The 18,911-nt window shown below is 37.3% G+C and overlaps 1 protein-coding gene across 1 annotated transcript in view; it reads left to right on the top strand.

Moving 5' to 3' along the window:
• The window catches only part of tulp4a (TUB like protein 4a), a 51,188-nt gene extending 38,536 nt beyond the window's left edge, over positions 1-12,652 (top strand). The window contains exons 11-14 of the mRNA XM_007893876.2: positions 120-213; positions 1,241-1,384; positions 5,125-7,619; positions 9,305-12,652. Of these exons, the coding sequence (XP_007892067.2) occupies positions 120-213; positions 1,241-1,384; positions 5,125-7,619; positions 9,305-9,421 (2,850 nt within the window). The 3' untranslated portion in view covers positions 9,422-12,652. The remainder of the gene's footprint in view (positions 1-119; positions 214-1,240; positions 1,385-5,124; positions 7,620-9,304) is intronic.
• Positions 12,653-18,911: the final 6,259 nt, after the last annotated feature.

The following is an 18,911-nucleotide window of genomic DNA, read 5'->3' as shown; positions in this document are numbered from 1 at the left end:
ACATATTTCAGACCAAAAGAAAACAAAAACTTTGTGCTGCATTAGTGTGAAATAAACTAGTAAAGTACATTATATCTTAAAATAATATTTTATAACTAAGCAAATGTGTTCTGTTTCAGCACAACTATCTTGCTCAGGTTACTTCTAATATCTGGGGGACAAAGTTCAAGATTGTGGGTCTGGCTTCATTTCTACCAAATAATCTTGGTGCAGGTATGAATTCAGGAATTTCCATTATCTCTACTATCCCATGTATTAGTGGGTTAATGTATACAATTGAAATGGATTTTNAAAAAATTCTCACTTCCATGACATTCACAATGTCTCATCTTAAAATATCTTTACTCTAGTAGCAAGGTGGGTCAAACTTCTAATGTCCTATGTGAATATTTTTATGGAATTAATCCACTCAAATCATTCCACTCTAGTGCAATTTCATCAAGTCTAAAATATTCAACATCATTTATATGGGGCTTTGTTGTCTTAATCATAGTGGCATAAATAAGGATAATTGATTTCAATTTGCATTACATTCTTCACGTTAGGATTGCTGGATGACTGACAGTTCATCACAAGACAATCTAGTTTTGTCTTTCTGATGATGACAGTAATGAGAATAAAGCTTGAAATGGTTCATTCATTAACTGAGCTGCAGATTCAGAATAATAATGTTGTCTTGCTCTTCGGTACTTTCTCTCAATCGTGTAAACCTGCAGAGACTGTTAGGTCATCCCTTTTCCAATACTCCAAGGATACTCAGCTACTTACTTGTTTTAAAGCTAAAAATGTGTTTCTGTTTAGACCTTGAGATTTTTATGTGTCTGGGAGCATTGAGTTTTCACAAGTATTTTTTTAAATAATAAATTATTCAAATGTAATATATGTGGATTCAGAATTTGCTCCACATTTGTATTTTTTTTAAAAAATCATTCATATTTAAATCATGTTAGGCTTTCCTGGAATGATGCTCAGTTCAATCTCAGAACAAGGTCTCCGTGACATTCCCAATGGTATAAATCACAATTTCTTTCAATTGATGGAATTTGTTTGGTTAATGATGTATGTTGCATTTTTTGTGTGTAGTATCCTTTAAAAAGCATTTACTTTTGCTTCCTGGTTTGGTATTTATTGCCTCCTGCAACATAACACCTACTTAATTGTTGGCTATAGCCTCAGTGTTGTTTTCCAGGATGTTACTAGTGCAGATTATAAATAATGATCCTCATCTTATCATTTTCAGTAATTTATAAAACCAGCTTGCTCCATCTTCAGCCCAGGCAAATGACTATTTACCTACCAGAGGTACGCAAACTTTCAATGGACTTCATCAACATGTCTATATTCAACCCTAATGTTTTCAGTGAAGATGAAGATGATCTAGCAGGTGAGCTTGGACTCTGGTTCATAATATGTTTGCAAAATAAGTTGATGTAAAGAACTAAAGTATATAATCAGCATAATTTGTTCCCTGTCCATTTTGGTAATGCTTTTATGGACCTGCATTAGACCATTCAGCTTTTCTGGTTAACTTATGATACCTAGATTTGCTTTTTTACTTTGGACAAGACAATACAATTTACATTTATATAGGGCCTTCACATTGGGAGGACATCTCAACCCTTGATTCCAGATCTTTTAGCGGTATGTTGGCTCTCTGTTGGACATTGAGGCCTCCTCAACCTCCCTGGCCTTTCAAACCCATCGAGTAATCCATAACCTTGTTTTTTTTCAGTTCAGTCTCCACTGTCATTTCTTAATAATGTTCAATTTCTGCACAAGATCACTTTTTTCACTTTCCCCATATTGCCCCCCTCTCTCCGTTTCACACAAAAGACCACCAAAACCCTCATTCAGGTTTTCCTTGCATCCAGACTCGACTCCTCATCGGTCTTCCTAGTTCCATCATGCACACGCTCCACCTCTACAATCTCTTGTGATCTTACTCCCCTGCGCACCCCCAACATTGATATACAAGTCCCCACTCTTTAGGATTCTTCTGAAATCTCAACTTTGCTCCCCTTCCCCAGCTGATTTCAAAACCCACCTAAAATTATCTTCGACTGTGCCTTCAGCCACTTTCTCACTAGCTCCGTCCAAGCTCAGACTTGTAAAGCATGTTGAGATGTTCTCCTACATGTAAGGTACTATATAACTGTAAATTTATTGGCTTGCATCATGTATGTTTGGCAAATCTTACGCATTTCTTGTTGTGGATTTGCCCACTATGCAAAATTGTCTACCTACTTAAAAGACAACTGACCTAGGAATGCTTGATGCTGGCATTGGATGGCTGAAATAGGAAAGTGAATATCTCGGTGTACACTCTTCACACCTTATTAAGTATACATTCATTAAAACTACTGTACAAAGAGTCATATCCCTAGATTTTTTCTGTTAAGATAAGGGGTCAATTCATTTATACATGGAGGAGGATAACGGTGATCTGAAGTGGATAATCTAGCCATCGTATGTACCCTAAAATCCTAATTTGAATGAAGGGAATGATTTGCCTATAATAATTTTATTAAAAGGAGCGATTTCCATAAAAACACATAAAACTGTTTTCTCTTGAGAAACTTTCAAGATTTGGAAGAAAAGTGATAACTTGCAATGAAGCATTCTATTTATAGAATTTAAGTCTTTATTGTCGCAAGAAGTCCAATTTAAAAGCTCTTGACATGCACACACACAATGGGGCTAAATTAAATTGTCTAGATTATCTGTCTGTCTGTCTATCTATCTAAATGAAATTGCCTTTTTGGGTGATTATTTTGCCTTATATGATGTATGAATCATTGAGACATTGATCTGATGCACCATCATCCATTTTAACAATTGTAATTTCAAACAATCTATAGCAAGCTATTGTAAAGTAATGTCTAAGCAGTGTGCTAGCACCAGTGAACCTTTTTACACAGAGCTAATGTATTGTGGATGTAGCTAAAGACCACTTCTAGGTTCTATAATGATTTGTGTCACTTATTGCTAAGTGGGCTCTGTCACAATATTTCCTCTTTCATAGTTCCTAATGGAGCCGTATTTGTTTAGTCAATTGACCAACACTAATAGTAGGCGTGTCACTTCAATTGATTCATTTTACATCAATTGAGACCCCAACTCAGAGTGTTTCGTACTTCAGGTGGGTTCATGGTACTAACGCCGATACTATTTATTCTCTGTGTTTTATTGTAGCAGAACTCGAGCAGACTTTATAGAAATTCAGAAGTAGTTTTCATTAATGCCCTTGCCCTGGCTTAACTCAATCGCGATAACATAAATAAACTGTTGCAAAATTCAACAGTAAAAATTTCTATCTAAGAACTAATATAACACGCTCTGGGACGCTATCCTGTGTGAAGGGCACTATATAAATGCAAATTGTTATTGTAACTCTATACTCAAGACTAGCAGCAATTCCCAAAATAATAATTAAAAGAAACCAATCTTAACTGGGAGTTACTTCCCAAGTCAAGCATACACTTTAATCTCGATGTCAGCAGATGGAAATGACCAAAAAGAATCAGCAACCTTGATCCCTTCCAATCCACCTAATTTATACCCCTTTAGTCCCCTCCCTCTTTTGGCTTTTTCCACACCAAAAAGACTTCAGACTCCCAACTGTCTGCTTAATGTATCGTTAGACAAAGCCCTGGCCGGAATCACATGTCTTCCCCTTGCTTTTTGTATCGATTTTACTTAGACGGTTCCTGCCTTATTGACACCAAGATTCCATCTAGTTTTGACCCACTCTAATTCTCAATTCCCGCTCGATTCAAGTCTTTCCTGCAATTCACAGCAACCAATCCATATATATTTATATGGTCTCGGGACTGAAAGCAAAACTGCTGCGCAATATCGCTTCAAGTATTCCACCGCGCCACAGCTTTTCCTGCAGTTAGAATCAATCAGGGACTGTAACCATAACAGAATCAATATTTACACTGCAAATTGTAACACGAAACACATGATAGGTTAGTGTGATCCGTCACAGTTCCCACACAACACATTTGTTCACAGTTTTCACAGGTCATAATAGAACAGATGAAAGTTGTTAAACACTAGTTATAAAACCGATACCACCAATCTGTCAGGGGAGAAAATTAAAGGAAAAGTCAATAAACTTGGATTTATTTAAAATGTCCGTCAATCCTTTCTTTCTACCTCCAAGTCTAAGACTTCTTTCTGATTGCTATCCTTTCTCACACTAACATTTTACGGTCATCTTTGCTTCAATATATCTTGTGCGCGCTTTATTCTTTGTTTCGCTCACAAAATATACAGTCACTTCACTCTACAGTATATTCTGTGAAGCAATTTGAGACGTCTCGAAGACATGATAAGATGCTATATCAAATGCAAGGATTATTATTTATTATACTTTCCTTCACGCACTGTTATCTGATTGAGACTCTGATCAACTTGCACTTTTTTCCATAAGCGTTGATGTCCTTCTACACCTCACATCCAGGTGCCTCGTGATCAAGATAAATTATCAAAATTATAAATAGAATGCTTTAAGGGTCTAATGTTTGAACAACTCTTACTTAATTCTACATATAACACTTGCAATTTTGAACACTGCCACACATGCTTGTTTAGTCAGATCGACTCATTGATACAAACATCGGCGGGATCTGTGTGATAATATAGTAGTACAATTAGAAATGTTTGTCAGCCCAGTTTGTTAAATTTAAATGCAGGTTTGACACTCTCCCTCAATCTCTTCGCCTTGCTCCTTCTCTCTCCTATTTCAAGTCCTGCCTGAAAACCTTCCTTTTGACCGTGCTTACTGTCACTCCCCCGCCCACCCCCCCCGGCTTGGAGTCAGGCTCCGCCACTATTGGGATGTCCTCCCAAAGTGAAAAATGCCATACAAATTGACTTTTGTTGTTGTGGTTAAGTGCTTAAGTGCAACGTGTTGTCTTTTCAATATTCAATGATATTTTAATCCTATTTTAGTCTAGAAATATGTCCAAGGTTTGTTTTAAACTTTGAAACATTTTTTACAAAAGTGAACTCAAGATCGAAGTTTCACTTAATTTTTTTTGTGTGAAAATTGTAATCCTTGTTTTTGTGTGTTTGTTTTTAAGGACTTTTTTTTCTCTCCCCCCCCCACAGTAACAGGTCCATCTGGGGCTCCTGAAAACAACCCTCCTTGCACTGTTAATATTCCTATTGCACCAATTCACAGCTCTGCTCAAGCAATGTCTCCCACTCAGAGCATTGGGCTTGTCCAGTCTTTGCTTGCCAATCAAAATGTCCAGCTTGATGTTTTGACTAATCAAACAGCTGTTGTGGGAGTTGTGGAGCACAGTGGAGATGGTGCCGGCCAATATGCAGCCCCCAGCAGGTATTCTAATCCAGGACAGGTTATTTTTGGCAGTGTGGAACCTGGACGTATGACTAGTGGATCACAGCAGCCATCACAGCAGATCCAAATTGTCCATTTGCCTGTGGAGCATGTTGAAAGGGACACTGAACACCCTCAAAAAATCAAACCTTTACGGCCAGTGCCACAGTTGGCTGAAGGGGATGCAGTAGTTTTCTGTACAACTCCTGAAGTGCAGTTGACTAAATTAAGTGGACATCCACCTCCTCCATACCCAGGGACTACAGCAGTAACAACTTCTGCAGCCACATCTGCTCCTGCTACACCAGTAGATATTTGTCTGAAAAAATCAGATTTCTCCCTTTTTCCTGCTGGACACTTTCAAACCCCATTGGGTTATGAAAGAATTACAACATTTGACAGCAGTGGAAATGTAGAGGAAGTGTGCAGGCCCCGTATGAGAATGATGAGTAGCCCAAATATGTATACACTTCCAGGTCCAGGGCAATCACAAACGTTGTTACGGTTGCCTTCAGCGGATGTTAAGAAGGTTCAACAGGCATATGGTACACTGAGTAGACTAAATGTTGCTCACTGTGTTATTCCAAGTGGGGATCCTCCACCTTATCCAGATGCAACTAATAGAACTCTAAGTCAACGTACTGACATTAACTCTATCCAAGTACCATTGCGAAGAGATAGCAGGGATTCCACAGCGAAGTTGGCTCAACTTTTGGACTCCCAAAGAGTTAATGTTCAGCATGGTCACAAACCCAAACACAATCCAGTATCTGCACAGTACCAGCAAACCTCTCTCAGATCTCCTCCTGCACTCTATACCTGCAGTCAGTGTATCAGCAATGGAAACAACATTAACATTAGTATGAGATCTGAATTAGCAACTGCAACTAGCTCTCAGCATAGCACTGTCATTGTCCATTCAGCTAGTACCTCGCCACTCTCCTCTCAGTCTTCTTATAATCTGCTGAGCCCACCTGACAGCTGTCATGACAGGACTGAATACATCAACTCTGGTTTCACCGAGGATGAGGCTGTTTTACAACACTGCCAGATTGAGAAATCAGTCAGACATGTTGCTTTAAGTAATGAAATTAACATTAATGTGAAACGGCCACCTCCATATCAATGGGACCCTACAGGAAGTGAGGAGATTTGGATTCCACAGGAAAGACCAGCTCATATTTCTATAACGGGGAGTCATAAACCACCGCCTCTTATCCTTGAACAGTCACAACATGTGGAAATGTCTCGTATGCCATTTCTTCCTATGAAATCTCCTACTAGTCCGACAGCTAATTTCCAGTCAAACTATGGGCTAGGTTTACCTTATCCGATGAGTTACGGTGGACCTTCTGTTGCTGGTTTACAAGCTCAATTTCCTCTTCCAGAAGTTATAGGTCCACCACCATATCCACAACAGGACCCTGCTGTGGTACTCCAAGCTGGGTATCCTGCAAATATCACTTGCTGTCCATTGCCACCAATGTATCCAAGCAGTAGCACATGTTCAAGTTTACAACTTCCCCAGATTACATTGCACCAATGGAATGCTTATAGTGCATGTTCTCCAATGCATGGCTCACAGGGAACATTGAGCTCAAAACCACACTTTGTTGAAAAGACTGGGATGCCTCCAAATCCACCAGAGCTTCAGGATCACACAGGAACTGAAGTGATTGTGGAAACAGCAGAGAACTTCCAAGAGGTTCTCTCTTTGACAGAGAGCCCTATACCCCAGCGAACTGATAAATTCAGCAAGAAAAGCCGTAAACGATTAGACAGCAGACCAGAAGAGGGTAACATGCAAGCCGTCACTGAGGGGAAGATCAAAAAGGAGACAAAAGCCCTTACAGACTTCAACTCTCTCATTTCCAGCCCCAGATTAGGAAGAGAAAAGAAAAAAATTAAAAGCCAAAAGGATCAGGTAAAATCAAAAAAACTGAACAAGATGAGTGAGTTTCAAGACAGTTCGGAGAGTGAGCCAGAATTATTTATTAGTGGAGACGAGCTGATGAATCAGAGCCAGAGCACCAAAAAAGTTTGGAAAACTAAAAGAAACCTAAGGACAGCAAATGAAAATGATGAGATGAAATGTCGACGAGCGAATGACAAAGAGGATGGAAAGTTGGGAAATCAAGGGTTTGTGTATGTAATGGCTAACAAGCAACCCCTATGGAATGAGGCAACACAAGTGTATCAGTTGGATTTTGGAGGAAGAGTAACACAGGAGTCGGCAAAAAATTTCCAGATTGAATTGGAAGGGCGACAGGTATTGTAAAGTATTAAATATGTGCATACAGTATTTATACACATGCAGATAAGATTGATACTGAATGTGGATTTGTAAGTTTTTATGAGTGATATAGCCATAGAAGTCACATTGCATGTAGGTATATTCCCATTCTCAGATTAATATATATGTAGAAAACATCTTTTAATAATAAATAATCTTTGCATTTGATGTAGCGCCTTCTCATGTCTTCGAGACGTCTCCAAGCGCTTCACAGAATATATTGTACAGTTAATTGACTGTATATTTTGTGGGCGAGCAATCTTTTGAGGGCCTTCAAATATTTATGATGAATGGAACTAATCTCAGTCCAAATGATATAGACTGAAATAAACCAAATGAATGATAAAATTTGTTACATTATTTTAATTGCTTTTTTTTTTGAAAAGGGTGTAATTTAAAGTTCTATCTTTCTACTTTAACTTTTGAATGATTAGGTAGTTTTATCATGAATCTTCTAATTGACTAAATTGACTGTCTACTTAAAACCTCCCATATGATGAGCATTTTTACAACAATAATTTTACATTTCTGTGGCTAAAATTCACTTGTGCTTAAAATTTCTGAACTTGGTGGGGTACAAATATTTATGGAATTTTTTCATAATATATGCATCTAACAAAGTATGGTAAACATAATCACATATGGAAAATAATTGCTACTAACTCTTGATTTTCATGGTTTGTATGTTTAGTAATTATGTCCTTACTGCTCCTGCTTCTATGACCAGGCTGGGCTCCCTCTGCCTCACTATCCTCCTAGACCTCAACGCTGCTTTTGACACAGTGGACTGTGTTATCCTCCTCGACTGCCTCTCCTCCCTCATTCACCTCAGTAAACTGCCCTCTCCTGGTTCAAGTTCTACTTAACCCACCACCTCTATTTTGTCTCCTCTAATAGTTTTTTCTCCCGCCCCCACAAAATTATATGTAGTGTACCACCAGGCTCTATTCTCGTGCCTCTCCTTTTCTCATTTGCATGCTCCCTCTTGGTTATCTCATCCACAGAAATGGAGTCGATGTTCATATGTACGTGGATGATACCCAAATCTATTTTTCCTCCTTTAGTCATGACCCGAGTCTGATGTTCTGACTGCCTGCCTGTCTGACATCAAGGCCTCGATGAGCGCCAACTTTTGCAGCTGAACATGGACAAGAGAGAATCAATCCTCATGCCAGGGAGGAGTAGAGATGGGCGGAGTGAGGGAGGGGAGACTGAGGGGGGAGGGGAGAAGGTGGCAAATGACATTACAGGCATACGCAGATGTCTTGGCATCATTACTTATCGCTGTGATATCGAGTTGTTTGAATTGGATTGCTGCCTAAATAATGGTAGCGGGAACTGTATATGTCTGAATATCAAGTGACTACTCTTTGCTTTTATCATGAATTTGCAACTGTTTAGCAACCTTGCTGTATTTGTATTGTCCCTTTGTGCAGTCTAAATTGCATGTTAGACTTTAAAACAGTCCCTTTAAACAACAACAACAACAACAACAAGATTCCATTTATAGAGCGCCTTTCACGTCAGGAGGACGTCCCAAGGCGCTGCACAGTTGGGTCATGACCCGAGCAGGTGTATTTTGGGAACTTTGATCCGTATGCTTCAAATAACTTTGGATCAAACAATATTTGAATTATAATTCTTTGATTTTTCATTTTTAGGTGATGCAGTTTGGGAGGATTGATGGAAATGCATACATTCTGGATTTTCAATATCCTTTCTCTGCAGTGCAGGCCTTTGCTGTTGCTTTGGCAAATGTTACACAGCGACTGAAATAAAGGTGAAGAACCAAAGTGCTTTCTGGATATGAGGAGCAAACAATGCCAGGAATGCACATGAAGTGCACTGTGACTGAATTGGCCTGGGCAGCTATACAGTGCTGCCTTTCACTTCAGAGGATCACAGTTCACCTGTTTAGAGTGGAAGTAATAAGAAGGGCAAAGAGCATGCCTCTTGGATGCATGCTAGGATAATTGCAGTTCAGAGAGACAGCTTGCTGCACTGCAGTAATTTACAGCGGCAAACGTGCAGTTCCTTGCTAACCGAATAACCCTGTAGAATAAGTTTACCCGTTGACTAGACTGCCTTATATTAGTGTTTTTGTGTTGTTTTTTCACAGAAACTTGTTTTCTGTTCAGTTTTGATAACACTAATAATACTTGAATAATACACTAGATTCTCGGCACCATAATGGAATGGTGACTCTTGGACATGTTCTTGATAGCTAGTTAGGTTATATAGATCCTGTTGAACACTGGAACACAGTTTGAGGAACGTGTAAGGTAAAGACTACAAGACTAAGGTCTTCAAAACAGTGTTTGTAAAGCAGTATGTTTTAATCATCGCTTTGGATTTAATTTTTCGTGTGTTAAGACACCAATTTTAGTGGTAGTTATAAAAAAACAACATCACTGAATGGGCCAGTTTGTCTTCATTTGTTATACTTTTGTTGAAGTTGTTGAGTATAACTATTTCTTGTGATGGGTTGAATGCATATATATCCATAATATCAGATTTTTTTTACATTAAGTCTGCCAATATTGGGTGTGTCAAGTAGACAGAACTAAATGAACCTATGTTTTCATGGTACACAACATTAGGCCACATTCCTTTTCTGGTTTTGTTGCATAGTTTGTTTGGGGGAGGCATGGTTTAGAGAATGGTGCAGGGTGGGGACTTAATGATGCGAGCTATGATATTTGCTATGTATGGACTTAGGAAGACATTAAAAGGTGATTAAAGTAGAATGCATTCAAAGCCGATAAAGATTTAAAATTTAATTTTGAAAAATAACTTGCTGATGGTTATTCAGACACTGAAAAAAATATTTGGGAAGGCAGAGTAATATGAGGTATTACATAAAGTAATTTATTTAAAATTTTATGTTTTGTTATTATGGTTAAGGAACTTGATTTTTCCTCTCAACAATGAATAATTTTTTTTAAAAAAATTTAATAACCACTCATGTTTTTTGACAATTTTAAAAGAAGGGTCTGCATATTTGCAGCTTATACAAGTTGGAAAAAATGGGGAAGGTTGTAGAAAATAATTCCCAGTTATCTCCTTATCAAAAACAAATCAGCTGCTTTTCCCCTGTCTCTCAATTCCTTCCTCTATACTGAATACTGTTTCCCAGGATATATTAAATGCATATATCCTGAAACACAAACTATGAGGCAAAGTAGATTAGGCTAATTCTTCTGATCTTAGTTGTGATTAAGAGTAATCACCTTTGGGCTGATATGTTCCGAAAACATATTTTGTTTGAATTCGCCATTTCTTTACCATCATCTTTAGTCTTAAGGTGTCCCATAGTGATAGACAAAGTTTGTGTTCCATTTCTTCTAATTAACTGCATCTAACAACAAGAAAAATCAAATCAGGAAAATCTTTTTGCGAGGAACATGTGTTCAGGTAGGCAAAAGAAAGGGGAACAGTAGGGGGGAAAGAGAAAGTGTTAACATAACCTGAAAAGAAGAGAGATAGATGACTGTACATATCTAATTTTTGGAAATCTATGAGGAATTGTGCATGTTTATACTCTTAATTTAAACCCCAGTGAACATGTCCAATTTCTTACTGAACTGAAGGTCTTGCCAAAGATCTACTAAGAGTTATTTTAACGTGTCAACAAATAGCAAGTGAAAAAGTTTTAAGTTCTGGTAACCTAAAGATAATATATCCCTTACCTACAGTGAGTGCACATGGAAGGTCAGTGGTTATATCATGCTCCCTGCGTTGCTTTCAGGTAATTAGCTGCAGAATACCAATTAATACATTTCTAGTAGTTACAGCATAACCATTAATCCTTGAATGAAGACAACAACAACAACTAGATTACATTTGTATAGCGCCTTTCACGTCGGGAGGACGTCCCACATGTCACATGAAGACAGCACTACATGTCACATGAAAGAAGTGTACTGGCTGTTGATGGTGATTATAATTGCTATTGGCAAAAAAAAGTGTAAAACTGAAATAAATACCCCAAAACTACTCCACAGTGTTCTCATGAAAACTACATGAAAGTTTGAGACTTTTTGGAACCAGTAATATTGTGTGTTTATGACTTCATCTGAACTCCTCGATGAGATTATTGCCTTGTAAGATGGTGTAACCATTATTTGAGATGCAATAATCTGCAGTGCTGCTATCGTACGGAAGTATTCACTCTCAAAATACATATGTATTACTACAGAAAATACAATGGAGTAGAGAGGGACATGGTTTTTATAGTGATGAGTGACTTCACTTCTCAATCAAACAAACCATTTTGTAATGTAGACGAGATGGTCATTTGAACAATTTTTCTAACATTAAAATTGTTCACTGCCTGCTTGATTAACGAGATTGAAGAGATCAAACGAGAGCAGGAGAAAAATAATATGTTTACAAAATTAATTACTATCCACCTAAAAACGAACTTGGAAGCATTCTTTTTGTACCCGATTTACTCTAATACGTAAGGTTGTTATCTATCAGGTTGCCCTCTTGGCCTCACTTTATAAATATATTTATTGAAACATAGTTTCTAGAAACTCAGCTTTCGTCAAATGTACGTATTTAGATTTTTAGCAACCTTTAGTTTTATAAAAAATTGGGACTAGATGAATGAAGGAAAGTTAATTGAAATGCGGGAATGCTACTTTTCTTTTGGGGTTAAAATGTTCACATTCAACTTACTCCAAAACAGAGCACTAAATATGCACATAGTTTCTGAAGTCTCCTAAAATAAAATAAATATTAGTTCTGTTCACTGTTACGTTGAATCTTTCTGTGCTTTAATTGAACCACGGGAATGCTACTTTTCTTTTGGGGTTAAAATGTTCATATTCAACTTACTCCAAAACAGAGCACTAAATATGCACATAGTTTCTGAAGTCTCCTAAAATAAAATAAATAATAGTTCTGTTCACTGTTACATTGAATCTTTCTGTGTGAGGATGTAAATATTCTATATCATGGAGAAATTAAATTTAATGTTTTTATTTTAGATGAATATTCCACCACCAAATTATCTTAAAATGTAGTAAAAGTTAAATTAAAAGTCAGAGAAAGACACAAATTAGCTGCTTAAGAATAGTAGCTAAATAAACTAAGATTTGCTTCAAAGATTTAATCTGAACATTTTAAAAATAATAAGTTTACCATTAGTACACATCATTATAAATAATAATGCATATGAAGAAATGAGCAGCTACAAGGCTATTAAGTACTTGAAAATGTTTGCTGTAAATGAGAAATCTCTTGCAGTGAATCACATTGGCTTCTCCGGCTACCTTTACATTTTATCTTTTGGAGATTTGTTACCTTAAAGATAGGGGTGTAATGAAGAGCAATATTGCAGGTTGCTGATTTACAAAAGCAAAGTTGAAATTTATGCTTCAGAAAACTAGTTAAGGCCTTTTTTGCTATGTGAAAATCTTCAAGCAGCAGTTTAAAGTAGAATAAAGAGTTCAAGACCCTGTACGTTTCTTGTGTGCTGGGGTCAGAAGCAAAGCAAGGATCAGGGATGTTTCTCTGATGTGGTGGTTTATATAAAAGGAAACATGAAATTCAAAAAAAGTACTTTAGAAGCTGCAGAATTTGAAGGACCCCCTAAAACTATGAACAAGCTATTATTAGCTGAGTAACAGGCTGAGCTGTGTGTGTTAATAGACTTTGAAAAGTATTCTGTCAAATCAGGGCTGGCACAAATTTATCTCAGTAAACGTGCACTAAAATTGAATATCAGGATGGTGCTACTAGAACTTTTAGATTCACTACACTTTATTATTCAACACCATGTTTTTCAACTGGTCTCCTTTGTTGATGTGATGATTGGTTACCACGGGTCATGTATTTATTTTTGTTTTGTTAGAAATATTGCACCCCCACCTTCAAATTATATTCTCTATTTTTTACAGTGTTTTATGGGCACTGAATCCTGTGGCAAGTGAGGATAGGAATATAAAGATCAGGCCACACGTTTTACAAATAAATTATTAGCTATCAAAGTGAGAAGTTGAGAATAAACTCACTGAATTTGCTTTCAGGTGGTAAATGAAGACAGAATATGGTTATCTGTTAGCTGCTTACAATGGTTCAATGCCTACAATGGTGTTATGCTAAAGATTATTTTTTTCATAGCTTTGGCTATCATGGTGAATTTAAAGTTGTGTAACATTGATCATTGTAGAGAGAAAATTTGTTTTGACTCTCAAACTATCAAAAATCAAACTTGCTTCGCTTTCTGACTTGAGTAATTGAAGTAAATACTAAGTCTCCAACTTGAAAGGATTTTTTTTAAACTTGCAATTTTGGAATGAATGAGGGCCAGAGAACACTTAAAGGCTCTCATAGACAATTTTTGATGGTCTTAAATGGGTCCATTAAGCTTAATAAAATGTATTGTTACACAACTTTTCTGAGAATGCTTTGATGGGTTGTTTGCTTTTATTTAGGTGTGCAATAACTTTAAACCTAGTTTATTTTCTCATTTAAATGCACAGTTCGTAACATCTAAAGATAAACTTTAGTTTGCTTACAGTAAGTGGTTAAGGGATTTTTTACATTACTATATATTGGTGGATTTTATATACAGTTTCTGTATTTTATTATTTATAAAGAATGTTTGTGTAACTGAAGTTGGCTAGAGATTTTTGGGAATTCTTTACATTTGTTCTTGTTAACGCTTTGTTTAAAAATACTGTAAACTGAAGGGTTATTTGCTACAAAGATGCAGAATGCATTGGCATTCCTAGAAAATATAATACTGCTTATGTAGTATGTTAGAATAGAATTGTAAAGGTTGGTTGACTATTATTTGTGTGGGTCTCGACATTTTCATTTGTTTTTGTTCTCCCATCCTTCATTTTATTGTTCAGTAATTTCGCTATTGCTTTCAAAAACTGCTTGAGTCATTTATTTTACTTTTGTGTCCGGTCAGTTGCTTACTTTCTGTGACGTTTATCAGTATTTTTAGTTTGTGCGTTTTGTTTTCTGGACATTGATTTAAAACATTTCGATGGTTTGCTTTTACAGTACAGTTTTCACAGTTTGTCCAGAGACATCAGATTTAAGACACTGCAGCGCATGCTGGAAATAAACAAAAAGAAAATATGAATTGGTTACTGTACATTTAAAGATTCTTATTTAATTCAACATACTTCTTTTTAGTTATAAAATGTGCAGCCATGATAGACATAGAAATTTTATGTTGGAATATTGCCTTGCTATTGGCAAGTTCTGGAGCTCTCCCTATAAATGATGTTTTAAATGCAGTTGTTGGAAATATGTACCCCACATAAGTGCATGCCCATGCAATGGGCATTACTTCTACCAGATTTATGAGGTACTGTATTAGCAAATACAATAAACTGCCCTATTTTTTTCACAAACATTTTTTGAATTGTATAAGAGTTGTACACCAGATGTTTACTTGTTGCTTATTAATTAAAATATCAAACTTGGATGTAAAATATTGTTTTCTTTACTGAGTTTGTGAAGAAAACTAGTTGTATTTAACAACTTTCCCTTGTGTGCATGTTTAATTTTTATGTTCTCGAAAGACCCTCTGTAAGGATCCGATGAATAAATGATGTGTTTCTAACTGGCATACGTTTACAGTGTATTTGTATTTCAACATAGTTGAATACTGTAATATCTTTTATACCCCACACATTGTCTTCAACTCCATTGGATTACATTTTGCAGTAACTATTAAACAGAGGTGAGCGAGTCAGGATTTTTAAGGTATATTCAAAACTGACTTTATTTGAGCCAAACCCACAGTCCAACCTCATTAGCCATAATAATATGAAGCTTAGAAAAGATGGGAGAGGAACTGGACATTGAATTGTACTCTAATTTTGAGTGCTAAAGGAATGTTTTACCTTTTAAAATGGATCCTTTAAAATGGATGTTATTATTATCCACCTGCAAAAATACATTTGTGCACTTCAAATTAATATTGCAAAGTAGGATTAAGGAATTCTAGAAATGCAGAATATTTATTGATTCTCAATCTTAGTAAATATAAACAATTACTTTTAAATAAATGCTTTTTATATGATAGTTTCTTTTAAAAATGAAAGGTACTGTCTTTTCCTAGGGATTTCAATTCTAAACCCCCCCACTCTCAACATAGACTCCCAGTCAGCTGTGTCCTCCAAATGTGAAAGGCAATATATAAATGAAAATTGTTGTTATTATATTTGAAATGAAATCTCACTATTAGAATTGATTTTTCTTCATGTCTCGAAAACTGGAACATTTTGCTTATTAAATTTTCCTCCTAAAATCTACGGATTTCTAAAACTACTTCCTCTGTTCACTACTATCTCTTGTGGTTTCAAGCGACATGCTTAATACTGAAGTAAGACAAACTGGTTTATAGTTAACACCCATTTTTCAGTAAATAACAAAGCAGTTCCCTTGATATTTTCAACCTTGTTTTGCACAATGGCTGAATGTTGGAATCGAGCCAGCCCTCTGTGGTCCTGGTCCTGAGCCAGGCAAGTCTGCAATATTCCAGGGCACTGCTGATGACAGCACAGCCAGCCTGGCTCATCGGCAGGACTTGAAAGGGTAGACCAGTCACCAGTCAGGGAGTCATCCCATTCAGCTCCTGTTAACCCTGTAAGCAAAGCCGTAACAGGTAGGGTGGTCCTAGCATGACAAACAGTGGGAAAGCTTGCCAGACAGCAATATCAATGGCAAACTGTTTTTAGCTGGTCAGACTCCAGCAGACCTGTGCCAAATACTTACCGGAAATTAGGTAAGCAAGATGCCTCCCTCCAGGGAGAGAAAGTGCATTCCATTCCAATAATCTATCTGGGATTTCCATGTGTAGGTGGGATACATGGAATTCTCAGCTTGGTTTGGATACTCTTAATCATGGTGATGGGTTTCTGCATGTGTCAGACACCCGGCCTACCCAAAGAAAAAAGACGTTACTTTTGAGTCCGAGTCTGAAGATTGAAGATAATTCTGCATAATACTAATTCTTACATCTGGTATTCGACTTTTCATGTCAGAAGAACGTCTCAAAGCGTTTCACAGCATTTATTGTAAAGTACAGTGAATTCATGTTTTGTGAGCAAATACAGCAAGCAGTTTATTGCACAGTAATGTCCCACAAACAGCAATGGAGTGAACGAGCAATGGAGTGAAAGACCAATTTTATCTGGGGGATTGTTGGTCAGGACACTGAGAACCTGCCCTCTCTTTTTGAGTAGTGCCACAGAATCTTTAATATCCACCTGAACAGGTAGACAAGACCTTTGTTTATCATCTCATCCAAAAGATGGCACCTCCAACAATGCTGTGAACTCCAGCACTGAATTCCAGTGCCAGCCTAGACTATATGAGTTCAAAGTCCTCGACGTAGGGCTTGAACCTACAACATTCTGACTCGAGGCGAAAGTGCTACCAACTGAACCAGGCTGACGCACTTCTGTGCATTATCCAAAATTACTGAAATGTTAGATTACCATACTAAGAGGTGAATGTTGGTAACTTTGATGTAAAGACCGGTGGCTATAATTGCAGTCAACATTGAATTATTGATAAGTTATTAATAATTTAAGTTAGAGTTATCAGTTCTGACGAAGGGTAGTGGACCCGAAACCTTGACTCACTTTCCTTTCTCCATAGATGCTGCCAAACCTGCTGAGTGTTCCCAGCAACTTGTGTTTTCGTTATTGAATTATTGATTTCAACTTCAATCCTGGTTAATTTATCATTATTCGTTCACTTCTCAATTCCGTCTCCATCTAATTTTCCGATAGGGAGATGATCTTTAGTAGGTAAGGTCATCTTCATAATTTTCACATAATATTTTAGTGACAGCTTGTTATTTGATGGTAACTTGACCTCAAAATAATTTCTTTAACTTGTAATACTCCCTTCCATGATTTGAAGTTGAGTAATGGAGCATTAATCCTTATAATTTCTAGAGTTTTCAATGCAGTATGACATCCTGACCTCTTGTGGCATATCAGATAATTTACTTAACTGGATGAGTATAGGATCCTGCTCACTTGTGGCATATAAAGTGAGCCACTGAACAATGTATACAGGACACAACACATCAGGATAGTACAGTGAAACTAGCATATGTCTGATCTGTATAAATCGTATAATTGGCTAAGTCGTACATCTGCCCAAGTACCGCTGAATTTCCTATTAAATCCACTTTAATTTATCCGACTAGTATTAACAACTGCACAACTCATAACTGCTGTCACACTTTGCCGCTATTGAACTTACAAGCTGCTGGATCTAAATTTTATTTCCCGCGCCAAACCTCAAACAGAACAGCGCTCACACGCTTTCCGCGTTCCTCCCTACCAGAACATAACATCAACATAATCGTGCATGGCAGCGTTGGGCTGGGAGGCTGAGAGAGCAAAGAGCGTCACTTGATCGCATGGAGAGGGGCGAGAAATGTCTGATCACGTGGATTGAAGGGGATCCTTAACCACATGCCCACTTATTGGTCTTGAAGCAGCATGCGCAATGCTCCATGTGAGACGATCAAAGGAACCTAAGCAATACACAATTACCGGCTGCAACAGGACCTAAGGACAGTGAATAAATATGAAAGATGAGGTTTTGACCAGCTATCATGGCATCAGGCAATGCATTCGCCCAACTACCCGCAAATTAGTGTCTAGGACCTATCTAGAGAAATACCCGCAAAACGCAAAATACTCCAGATGCTGGAAATCTGAAACAAAAACAGAAGTCGCCGGGAACACTCAGCAGGTCAGGCAGCATCTATGGAGAAAGGAAAGTGAGTCAACGTTCCCAGTCCACGACCCTTTCTCAAAACTGACCTACACGTTGTGACAAAGGGTCGTGGACCCGAAACGTTGACTCACTTTCCTTTCTCCATAGATGCTGCCAGGAGAAGTACCAGATTCGATTCTCTAATTTTGCGAGGCAAATCCTGAAATGAAAAAGGACATTGCCTCCAAATTTGATTTGAAGCCACAGATTTTGAATGGGGAGATTAGGCAGAATTAATTGAAGGTCTGATTTAACATTTACTTAAAAAGTGGTTGAAACTGGGAATTCTTGGTTGAAAGTGGTTGAATTTGCCTGTGGTTGAAATTGAGGGCAGAATATTTTTTCTGCTTTAATTTCTGGCTTCAATCTTCACAGTATCCTTAATACCCTTACGTCAAGTATCTAATAAAAATCCTTGCGTTTTATACAAGTCGGGGATCATCTCAAAGCACCTCATAAGATTTTCTGTAATGTTTAGTGACTGTATTTTATAAT

Source organism: Callorhinchus milii, unplaced genomic scaffold, assembly GCF_018977255.1.
Source record: "Callorhinchus milii isolate IMCB2004 unplaced genomic scaffold, IMCB_Cmil_1.0 Scaffold3, whole genome shotgun sequence".
Taxonomy (NCBI): domain Eukaryota; kingdom Metazoa; phylum Chordata; class Chondrichthyes; order Chimaeriformes; family Callorhinchidae; genus Callorhinchus; species Callorhinchus milii.
Note: the sequence above shows the minus strand (reverse complement) of the source record. Positions and strands in the feature narration are given on the sequence as shown.